We start from the raw sequence: 12,411 nt of genomic DNA, 5'->3' as shown, positions 1-12,411 counted from the left end.
CTGAAGTAGGAACGTGCTTCCCAAGCTGAAATTGAGAAGCACGTTCCTGGTTCAGCAACTGTCAGCTGTGAAACTGACAGCGTGATGTTTTTAAAAGGCCGATTTGCAAGTACAAGACAATGGGAAATTTCCCATCTCTAGTCACGGACCCCTGGTGAGGATGAGGAACAACCCTGGGTACAGTTTACATCTTGGATGCCATCTGCCATTTTGGATGCGGCCTTCTCAGCCCATCCTTACAGGCCAGCAATGCAGTTTTGACAGGCTGACCTGTACAGACATTCCCTGACAGTGGGAATGGTTGTGGTCAGACAGTGAAAATCATGTTTGGATCAAATGCACATACATGAATCTTATACATGCACAGTTATCCATTGTTGTGAAAAGTATGCCCCCAATATTAATGGTGCAGAATCAGCTGTAAGTAAACTGAGAATGATCTGCTGCCCATAATTCTGTGGTATAAATGGGGTACTAAAATAGCCAGGAGACTATTACCACAATGTTTCGTTTTTAATTTGCCATCAATGTGTATGGGTCTGACTCATTGCCTGAATTAATTAGGGTAGAAGTCTTTTACAGTTCAAAACAATTTTTCCCAGAAAAAATGTGTTTGTGTGCATGTGGGTGTGGGTAATGATGAATGAGCTCCACTATTTACTTGACTCACACACTGCCCATTCTTCTCTAGAAAATTTCCGCTAATATGATGATTAAGTTAGCCCAGAGTCAAACATGCAGCCTTTATATAAGTGACTTCGGTGCTCCTTTACTGCTCTCTATAACTAGTGTTAAATTACATTTTTTTTAACAAGTTGAGCCAACCGGGTACAAAATGTTCAGCTCATTTTTAGTGTCAGTGTTAAATAGAATTGGGGCCATTATCTCTTCTGTAACCTGAAAGATGATATTTTACCAATGATAAAAGCAGAAAGGCAGTCAATACCTTTTTATTACATCCTTGAACTCAAATTTTTTTGCAGGGAGGGCCAGTTTGATTTCATCAATGCGTGCTTATCGAAATTATAAGCACTGCATTATAACTTCAGATGGTAATAATGAATAGTGTATTCTCCAGATTCCCTGAAAACGCTGGCTCAATGATAGAATGGATGTTAATGGACTACGATGAAAACTATTTTCTAACACTGGATGATGGCCTTTCAACTAGTCTTGTTTACTATTTCAGTTCAATATAAACATATAGACATGGATCTTTCTCTATGAAGGCAGGAATGATTAGTACCAGTGGCAAATCTATTTGCCTACCACTTGGAAAATTTGGTATTTCTGCTGGTAAAAACCAGAGTAAAACATTGCCACGACTACCTTATAATGTTCAGGCCAGAAATCTAGCTGTTAATGAGACTGTGGGAGAGAGGTTCAGCAATTGAATAATTAGTTTCCAATGAGAAAATATTGGTATTGATTTTGAACTTTGGGTGGCTGAACAGCCCAATCTTGCCAGTGGAAGGTTAGGTTCATTTTCAGAGCCAGGCCTCATCACCATGCCACTGGTAACTGAGGGTGCCAAATAGGCATCCGGTGGCAGTTTGCCAACTCTAGTCTGACACAATATTGGGTAGCCTGGAGGTCAATTGCATCAGCAGGAAGATAAGTCTGGAGTAGGCAAAGCAATTGTGGAGTGCGAAGAGGTAGGGGTGGCAGTGGCCCACATTATTTTTGTGGAGCCAGGAGGGGCTGTCCTACTACTCGTCTTCCCAAAAATAATTTTGCACTTTCCTTTTGGGAGCCTCTTCTGTTGTACGACCCTGTAAAACTGGGTGGACCATGCACAGGTTGTTCATCAATAATGTTAGGATATGAATCTGATTTACAATTTAAAAAGACCCAATGCCTAAAACAGAGAAGCACTCTGCCTATCCAGTGGAAGGCCCCTTTGATGATGGCAATGATCAGAGTGCCAGTGTAAATGGGGTGGTATGCCATTTTTTGGCCACTGCTGCTCAGTATATATGTTAACATTTACCCCATTGTTTTAGTATCTTCATCCTCCATAAATTGAGCATGTAACATAAGTCTTATTCTACAGCTGTATTGTTAGAGAATTAACATGAGATGCTCCCCTGATACCATGCAAATTTAACAGGTGAATAACTGACTGAGTTGTATATTTGGAACAGATTCAGGCTCAATACTCAGTCTGTGTTGAGTTTCCTGACTTCAGTCAGGGCCACTGCTGGCCTCAATGCAAGAAAGAGAAAAATCAGCCAGGGGTCCCAGTCCTGTTCACTAGCTATTGATCCCTGATGGAAATCCATGAGTAAGGATGTGCCTGAAGAAATGATTGGACTTGGGTGTGATGCTCCTTCAGTTGAGTTGCCTATCAACTGCCCCTGTGCCACCCATTTTAAAAGGGCTGCATTTAAATCACTTCTTAAAAATTCTGATGTTTGCTTTCACAAACCAAGCCTGGACTCTCAGGATGGGACTGAAGACTGCAATCAGCCAGTACACCTAATTCCTCATATCATACAGCTGCTGATGATCCACCCAGTTACTAAGAGACTGGGGACACAGGACCTCCTAGCGTTGGGCCACCCTGTCCCTGCCCCCATCCCTAACCCTCCGACACTTTTATGGGGAGGCACAGAAAAAACTATTTCATCTGCTGGGGAAAATAAGAACAACAGGGCATAATCTTGGAATTAGAATTAGAGAATTAGAATTAGGAGTGAAATCAGGAAGCATTTTTTCACACAAAGGGTAGTGGGAAAAGTGGAACTCTCTTGTGAATGCTAGGTTAAATGAAATGGTTAAAATTGAGAGTGATAAATTTTAGTTATGTAAGGTTATCAAACTACCTGGAGCAAAAGTGGGTAAATGTAGCTGAGGTACAGATCAGCCATGGTCTCATTGCAAGGTGAAACAGGCTTGAGGAGCTGAATGGCCTACTCCTATTCGTAGGTTCCTCTGTACATGGCTGACCTTGCTTGGGGTGGGCAAAGGCTCCTTCCCTTAGAATGGCACAGATAATTCCTGATGTAAGGTCAGGACCTGGTGTACCTGCTTTCCAGCCTAATTTGTGGCCATTCCAGTACAGTTCTGCCAGGATTACTGTGGAAATGTGACAGAAGTACCGTAAATTTTCCACACTTTTCTAGAAACAGATTGGTGTTCCATTTATGTTGCAGAGCCACTTCCTGAGGTGGTTCTCCAACACTGACTGCCTGATGATGTAGAAATTGTCCATTTACATTATCATTTGGCTCTTACAGTGCTTGGATCTATTATAATACGATACTTCATGTGTAAACATGCATATATGGGCTGGATGTTGTCCTGGAGCTGGAGCTCCCGGTACCGGGCAGAAACGGTGGAGGAAAGTCTGAGTGTTGCTCTGGTCTTTTTAAATCAAAGTTTCAGGAGCCGGGATCCCTATCCCTTTAAAAATGGGGATCCTGCCTCCAAGAGCTGCAAACCAATCACTGGGCCAGCAGCTCAGCAGTATTGGCAGTGCCACCAGGGCGGTGGCCACTGCTGGTAATGCAGAGACCTCAGACCCAGGCCCAGCACTGGAACTTGGAACTCAAGGTAAGTGAAGTGGGGTCGCTGGGGCCAGTCTGGAAGGCTCCGGCGAGGTGGGGTGCAGGGATGATCGTACAGTACAGGGGGATCCCGTGGAGGAGGGCCCCCCTCCCCCGCCCACAAACCCGCAGGGAGGGCACCTCATTTTACAAGGCATCCTCCCTGTGTGACGGAGGGCCCCCCCACCGCTGCTGGTAGGATCCCAGCGACGGTGGGAAGAGGCCCTTAATTGGCCGTTAATAGGCCACTTAAGAGCCTCAATTGACCACTGGGCAAGAAGGCTGTTGTCTGCCTATCCTGCCCTCTGCGAAGTTCGCTTGGTGACAGGCCCTCCACACCCACCGCACCCCCCACCCCGCCACCACCCGTCAAGATACTCCATGCCCCTGCCTCCGATCCCACCTCAGGGGGCCACACAAAATCATGTAACAGCAGTTATTTTCCTGGGGCCTTGTACCTCCCACTGTTGTTGAGGAAGGCTTGTACTGCTCAATAATGGAATTGTTTCACTGGCCTGTACAAAACAGACAGAAGCACTTGAGTCAACTCTTGCAAGTTTGGAGGACACTGCTGGCAAACCATTAACAAATGTTTTATTATTTTATTATTATGAGAGCATGTAACTGTTAGCAGCTTCAACTGTTAGAAGCTGGATTGTGTCCCTGAGTCTCAGTATTGTCATGGCAGTAAAGGCTAAATATCAGTCCCATTCTATGAGGCATAGAGGTCAGCACTACTGGTTTGCAGCATTCCTGGTTTTCCAGTCAAAAAAATAAAATTAATGACCATCAAGCAGGAGTGGGAGTGAAGTCTCTAAAAATCTACACCTAGATTCTACCTCCGTGTCTGCATCCAGTGCAAAGAGTTCATTCTTGACTGTCAGCCTTGATGGCAGGCATCATTATTGCAGTAGGTTGTTATCTCTTTGAGAAGCTAATGGTCTTTGAACACTGGACACTGTACAGGATCCTTTGGTGCTAATATTGCAATTATCTCATTAGTCATTAAGGATGCTATGGATGTTCTGTTGAGACAGTAATGTTTTGAGACATAAAATGTAGTTTCTTTCTGTCTGTCTGTCTTTCTGTCTGTCTTTCTTTCCAACTTTCTTTCTATCATTCTGTCTTTCTTTAGTGTAGTTATCAGCTCACACTTTCAGCAACTTGCAGGGCAAAGTAATTTTGAGCTGAAAGATGAGGAAAAAGATCTAACAGGACAGAGTAAGACGCCCTACTGCAGCAAATTTTGGGCTAATTTTAATGTAAAGGAAATTAACTTTACATCTCCGAAAATATTTCAAATCTATGCTTTCATAGACAGAGGCACTGAATCAAAGATCTCTTCCTATTGGTCTCCAAGGAGATTGCTGGGATACAGCATTCTAAGGCTATGGGATTTCACTTAAATGCTGGAACCCTGGCACCACTATGTGCCTTCTATGTTGTATTTGGATGGTTTGTCCGAATTTGGGAAGTGATGGTATTTATTTCTCTTTCTGCAGCACTCACAGTTAGAAATGAAGAAAACAATGATAACACAATCTTTCATCTTATTTCATAGTGTAACCTGAAACAAGAAGCTCACAATGGGCTATAACTGAGACTTGCACTGCTTTAAATTTTGATGATTTTCTTCCCCCAAACAAAAAAACCCCCAAAGAAATAGATGGCATAAATCATGTCTTTTTGTATTCTGTTTCCACTGCAGGATCAATGGATTCTGAGACCGCAACAGTAGAACTACTATGCATGCACAAAATTTGTGCATCTGTAGTTGTTACAAAGGTGCATTCATAAGTGCTGTTCTAGCCAGTGGCCATCCTGGTATGTAATGGGAAAATTGTATATCTGGGTTGTGTGGACAGACAGAATAAAATGGCAAACCAGATGGCAAGTGGTTCCACTGGCAACCATTTATCTTTGCTATCAGTGGCATTCAGAGACAGGAAATGAAACCATTTTAACGGACAGTGTTCTCTGCCTCAAGAGGCATGTTTACTGTCCCACTTCCCAAAGTAGGCCTAAAATATGAATGGAGTATTGAAGAATGTAGCAAAACCTTTAAAAACTACATAATTTCATGGAAATAGCCATTAGACAGATCATTAAACGTTATTTCTTCTAAATTGGCAAATTAAAATGGAGTTTTGTTTCAACTTATTCAGCTGAGCTGTGGCTAAGTTGGTAGCATTATTGCCTGAGTAACAAGGTTGTGGGTGTTGTGATAGTGTATTTGTTAGTATGTTAAATATAAACATTTAAATGCATGTTTACGCTAATATGTCTGTCATTACAGGAAGTGATGCAATATCAGGTGATTCAGTTCTCTTTCACAGTCAGTTAGCATTTGTAAGTTGAAGCAACAAGTCTCCATTAAAGCTCTGTGTTCAAATCTTTATGTCTGCCCTTCACTTTCATTTGCATTAGTCTAGAAAGACATAATATGGTGACAGCGGTTGTGAGTCGACAGCATTGATCAGCAGCTCAAAAAGACAATTCAAGCCGGAAGCCCTACCTGAAGCACCGCAACTAGATCTCACATCAGGAGAACAATGTCATGAGTAGAGATTGAAGACAATCTGGGCGCACTCCCAGTTTTGCCCCGAGTCGACAAGACAAAAATTAACAGTAGTTTCAGCTGCAGAGATCAGTGCAGCTTTGAGTTTGGCGCCAATTCCTTGCCACTGTCACCGCAATTGCTCACCATTAGCTGATCCCGATGCCAGGGCCCCTCCCACCTCCAAGCTCACAGCCCGCACTGCAGCAACACAATTCAGGGCATAGCTCCTGCTCAGCTCTGCAGACATCACAGCTTGCTGCAACTTTTAAAGTAAGGTTTGCTCCTCAGGGGGAGAAAAGAGTAGAAGGCTTAGACAATGGCAGCCAGATTTCCAGAAATGGACCGGAAAGCATCTGATGTCCCAGGTGAGTTCAAACTGTTTAAGCAGAGAATTGAACTTTGTTTCCTAGACCATGAGGTTGTGGATGCAGAGAAGCAGGTGATAAAAATTAGGATCACCATTCCAAATGAAGGTCTGCGCAGAATCAATATCACTGGTTTATCTGATGCTGACCAGAAGGATCCATCAAAGTTATGGGCAGCATTAGAAAGCCATCTTAGGATTAAAGTTAATTTCAGCGTACACTGCCTGGAACTCCTCATGTGGTATAGACAGAAAGTCAATGAGAACTTGGACGACTATCAACCAATGAAGAGAAAAAGCATGAGAATGCGACTTCTCTGATGCTGAACTCTGGGAATAAATTATGAATTTGGTTATAGCCTCCACTCCTATCAAGTCGTTCCAGAAAGACCTCCTGGAAAAGCCAAAGGGACATTGTGTGGATAGCTTACTACAGGACTGACACAGATATGAGGCAATTATCACAGGGAGACAGTGTTTGCAAGCCTTAGGGCCTGAAGTGCCTGTCGGTACAATATCCAAGGCACCCAGGCTGAACAAGGTGTGCAGTAACTGCAGGCTCTCCCACCAACTGCATAGATGCCCGGCATACATAGACACGTGCAAGGCATATGGCTTTCGAGGACAGTGGACCAAACTTTGCAAAAGGTTCAGCAGCAGGAATGCGGGGAGAAGCTCAAACCTCAGAAGTACGCCACCCAGAGGCAAAGGGAGGCGAGACATTTTCATGCATCACCAAAAGCATAGACCCATTCACGAAATGGGGGAATGCCTCGCCAAAACGGATAAAGTGGATTGAGGTGTAGTCACTACAGGTGAACAGCTATTTCACACAATCGCCTTAATGGAGCAGGTCCATTCCGTTAATAAAATGGAAGGTTTTGCAACACTCCAGCTTGTCTGCCCAAATAAAGCTGGACAACATCGACTGAGAGTGAAGATTGACATAGGTGCAAGTGCCAACACTCTACCTTACTGCATCCTCAATGGCATGTACCACGAGGCATGGAAGTCTTACAATGGCTTGACAATAAAGTGCCTAGGTTCCCTTGACAAAGAATGCAGATACAAAGAGTCAACATGGTCGACTCAGATATTGTACATAGTGGATGTGTCAGGACCAGCGGTAGCAGGGCTGCCAGCGTGCAACAAATTTAACATGGTCACCATCCATGAGCTGACCCAGTCAGAAGACCATAGCAGTCAGAACAGGTGCACACCCATTGGATCGGTACAAGACCTTCCGAGGTTTTCCCCAGACCAGTTTCACATGGTTGGGAATTTCCACAGCGATGCAGTCCTACACCTTAAAGAGATGCAACGCAGTCAATCGGACTGTCACAAAAATGCAGCATGCACATTTGAGAAAAGTTGAAGATGAAACCGAATGGACTGGAAAAACAAGGCATCATGCAACGACTGCAATATCAGATGGACTGGTGTAGTTCCATCACTACTGCAATCAGGAAGGACAGTTCGATTCGACTATGTTTAGATCCAAGGAGGCTAAACAAAGCCTTAAAGAGATGTCCTCATAAGATACCAATGTTAGAAGAGTTAAACCCAACATTTTCTGGAGCAAAACACTTTTCTAAATTAGGCACGAAAAATGGATATTGGTCCGTACACTTGTCAAGAGGGTTGCAAGAGCTAACAATGTTCAGAACTCCCTTTGGCGGTTACTGTTTCCTTGGTTTACCATTTGGACTGTTGATCAGCCAGGATATTATTCAACAGTGTATGGACCAGATAATGGAATGAGTCCCAGGTTCAATGGGTATTGCTGATGACATTGCTGTAGCGGAACATAAAGAAGAAGAGCATAACAGAAACCTACACTTATTAATGGAAACCGCCAGATGCAAAGATTTGATTTTCAACAGCAAAAAGTGCTCCATTAAGGCAGATCACATAAATTTCTTTTGTGCCATTTACTCAAGTTCAGGTGCCCGCCCGGTTCCTGGGAAGATCAAAGACATCAAATCAAAGACATCAAATCAATGCCAACACCACAGGATAAGGATGACCTTCAAAGGCGTCTATTCAACTTCCTTGCTGCATCCATACCGAGCTTCTTGGAGAAGGCATCTTCACTAAGAGAATTGCTGAAGAAAGAAACGCAATTCCTATGGCAGGACGATCACCAACATGTGTTCAGTCCATTGAAACAAGCACTGTCCCATGAGTCATGTCTTCAATACTGTGACCCGCTGAAGGCAACAACATTAGAAGTGGATGCATTGCAGAAAGGTCTCGGTGCATGTCTTCTTCAAGACGGCAAACCTGTCGCATTTGGTTCAAAACGTCTGTCACCAGCACAAGCAAATACTTCAATGTCGTACGAGAGACTCTCGCTCTTATCTTTGGAATCAACAGGCTCCACACATACTTATTTGGAAAAGAGTTCACGGTCAAGACAGATCATAAGGCACTCAAGATGATCTGGAGAAAACCACGCACGAGTGCACCGCTTCGACTCCAGTGGTTATTCATCAATATTCAGGGCTACACATGTAGGGATAGATCTTGTTCTCCCCAAGGTCTTGGGTCCCGTGGCGGTGGGGTGGGCCTGAAGATGGCTCCGGATGAGGCTCGCCAAGGACCTCGACACCCTAAGAGCCCGGCCTGATCCTCCTGGTGGCGGCAAGGCCCATGCGGGTGGGCTGCCATTTTTTCAGCTCAGCGGCAGACTCTATAAAATCCAGCCCGTAAAGTCAGATATAAACCCAATAGTCAGATGATCCGATTGGACAATCTAAGCAGACTGTCCAACCCTGGGAAGGTGCGAGAAGTGCCATTCAACTTCAAGGTGGACGGTTTTTGTGCAAGTTTGGAGAATGTCTACAACGTAGATCCCATGTGCTTCAGTCAAAACCAGAGACAGAAGCTCCAGAGGTAAACTTCTCAAGACCCCAAACTCTGAGCTCTATGGCAAATCGTTGTAGAGGGTTGGCCTGAGACCATTCAAGAGATCTCTGTGGATCTGAGAACATATTGGTCACATAAAGATGAAATCGGTATATCCAGTGAAGTTCTATTCAAAGGACGCCAGGTAGTCATCCCAGCGACACTTCAGTCTGACATACTTGGCAGCTCCACCAAGGACACATGGAAATAGAAAGAATGGGACAATTTGCTAGTGAGTCAGTATTCTGGCCCAGCATCAACAAGGACATTGACCAGATGGTGAGATGTTGTGACGCGTGTCAGGAACACCAGACTGGTCAATAAAAAGAGCCCCTTGAACTGCATGACATTCCATCATCACCATGGATCAAGATAGCAACCGATCTGTACTCTGTGGGCAGAGAAGACTATCTGCTAGTGATTAAATATCACTCCAAATTTCCCATTGTGCAGAAGCTTCGAGACATATTGAGTACAGCAGTGGCCAACACTGTTAGTGCCATCTTTAGTCTTTTTAGTGCCCTGGTAGAAGTGGTCTCTGACAACGGCCCACAATATATGGGAAAACTGTTCCAGGATATGTGCGAATGGTGGACCATCAACCATTTCACTTCATCATCCCGATATCCACGTTCGAATGGGATGGCTGAACGTATAATCAGGACCGTCAAATTGCTGATAAAGTGTTCGGAAACCAGGCAAGATATCCAAGTTGCATTACTGCGTCTTCACGCAGCACCATTAGACTCCAGATTGCCATCACCTACTGAGATTATATTTGGTTGGCCAGTGATGACCACACTACCAAGCTATCATCTCACCAAGTTGTCCTTGATCAGCAGACTAGTTATGTCAGAAACCAGAAAAGATGAAAGACGCACAGGACGTGCATGCAGGTGTAGAATTACCACCACTATATGTTGGCCAGAACGTGAGGGTCTTTCGCCCGCAAGGACAGACATGGATCCCAGCAGAGTGTCCACTGTGTACAAAGAAACACATTCGTATGAGGTGACAACACCAAATGGTGCGATACTGTGAAGGAATTGAGCTTAACTCAGGGGACTCTGCAAGCTACGCACAAAGTGACCAACCAGCATTGCCTACGCATACCCGCGTACGTTTTAAAGATGAAGAGACAACAAGCCATACACCGACAACTGAGGACAATCCTCCCAAGCACAATTTTCAGGAGGAGAGAATGGATGGTTCGAGAACACACCCACGTGTTATTGTCACAAGGTCTGGTCAAGCCAGCTGATGACCAGTATGTTTCCAAACGAAGACAAAACTTGGAAGAGGAGTGTTCCAAATGTTCTTGTTACAGTTGACTGTTTAATGTAAATGGTTATAATTGTCAAATTTCTTATCTCATAAGGGTTGCTTATTCCTATACATATTAATGTTGTAATATATGGGGTTGTTATTTAAGGGACGGGGTTGTTGTGATAGTGTATTTGTGAGTATGTTAAATATAATCATTTAAATATATGATTATGCTAATATGTATGTCATCACAGGAAGTGATGCAATATCACATGATTGGTTCTTTTGCGCAGTCAGTTAGTACATGTAAGCTTACACAACAAGAAGTCTCCATTAAAGTTTTACATTCAAAACTTTATGCCTGCCCTTAAGCTTCATTTGTATTATTTTAGAAAGAGATAAAACAATATTGGATTCAAGTCCCACTCCAGGATTTGAGCACAAAAATCAAGGTTGACGGTCCAGTGCAGTACTGAGGGAATGCTGCACTGAAGGAGGTGCCGTCTTTCAGATGAAACTTTAAACAAGGCCCCTCAGATGGAAGTAAAAGTTCCCGTGGCATTATTTTGAAGAAGTGCAGGGGAGTTATCTGCTTCCTCGCCAATATTTATGTCTGAATCACACAAAAGCAGATTATCTGGTCTTATCACATTACTGTTTGTGGGAGCTTGCTGCGTGCAAATTGGCTGCCACATTTCGAAACAGTGACTACATTTCAAAAAGTACTTCATTGGCCGTAAGCGCTTTGAGATGGGGGTAATGAAAGGCACTATGTAAATGCAAGTCTTTCTTTTCTTCTTTTAGGTTTTAATTGACAATTCTGCTTCCGCTTCCTCCTCCTGCTCCATAGATATGGACATTTTGGAATGTTAGGGCCAAAAGATGTGTTAGTATGAAATCCCCTCAACTGAGTGCAATTTTGAACTGTGTCACAATGCAGAATCTTTACAAGCAATTTTAAGCACAATGGCAATCTAAACTTAGCAGGTAATGATATTTTGTCAATACAGAAAAAGTCTCCCTGTAGAAATTGCACTTTGAAGGACATTTCCGACATTCACTCTTTGTATATAACATGAATTGGTACAGTGAGTTCAGATAAAGATTTAAAAAAATCACTGAAAGTGTCTTTTTTTAATGCTTGGATGATATGATACAATTTCTCAATTAGTATTCTGATTCCTCCAGGCAGCCAGCGGGCAATGTTCAAACAGGCCATGCGGCACTGGGAGAAACACACATGTGTTACTTTCATCGAACGAGCAGATGAAGAAAGTTACATAGTCTTCACGTACAGGCCATGTGGGTAAGCAAAAGCTGTTTTTTTGTCAGCAATTTTAATTTGTTAACAAGCTGGACCAAACACGCATTCAAGTCTAAATTCATTATGTTTTCTGTAATGTTAACCCAGAGCATTATTTAAATTGCTTAACAGAAGGCCAAAAACTACAGAGGCTTCTTTGAGACAAGTGGCTGAAATCTGTTTAGCAAGCATCAATTAGCCATTCTTCTTGGGATTTTCTCAGCAATAATCCTTTTGCTACCATTTATTTCATTATATGAAGCTGAAAGGAAATTTTTTCGGCCAAGATACGAACCCATAAATACGTGTGGTGCCATGATTTACTGTCAGCCATTTGTTGATCTTTGCCTGACACAGTTGATCAATAAGACAGCATGAAATAAAATTAATGACTATTACAAATAGGCTTGGAAGTAAACTGCTACCTGCACCTACATAGACTACATGGATCATGGGGCACTAT

At 43.2% G+C, this 12,411-nt stretch overlaps 1 protein-coding gene across 2 annotated transcripts in view; it reads left to right on the top strand.

Annotated features, from left to right (window-relative positions):
• Positions 1-12,411, top strand: part of tll1 (tolloid-like 1) — a 412,500-nt gene that overhangs the window by 178,299 nt on the left and 221,790 nt on the right. For both annotated transcript variants that reach the window (XM_068040010.1, XM_068040002.1), the window contains one exon: positions 11,834-11,951. In XM_068040010.1, the coding sequence (XP_067896111.1) occupies positions 11,834-11,951 (118 nt within the window). The remainder of the gene's footprint in view (positions 1-11,833; positions 11,952-12,411) is intronic.

This window comes from Heterodontus francisci, chromosome 1 (assembly GCF_036365525.1).
Source record: "Heterodontus francisci isolate sHetFra1 chromosome 1, sHetFra1.hap1, whole genome shotgun sequence".
NCBI lineage: Eukaryota > Metazoa > Chordata > Chondrichthyes > Heterodontiformes > Heterodontidae > Heterodontus > Heterodontus francisci.
This window is presented reverse-complemented; position numbering and strand designations above follow the sequence as displayed.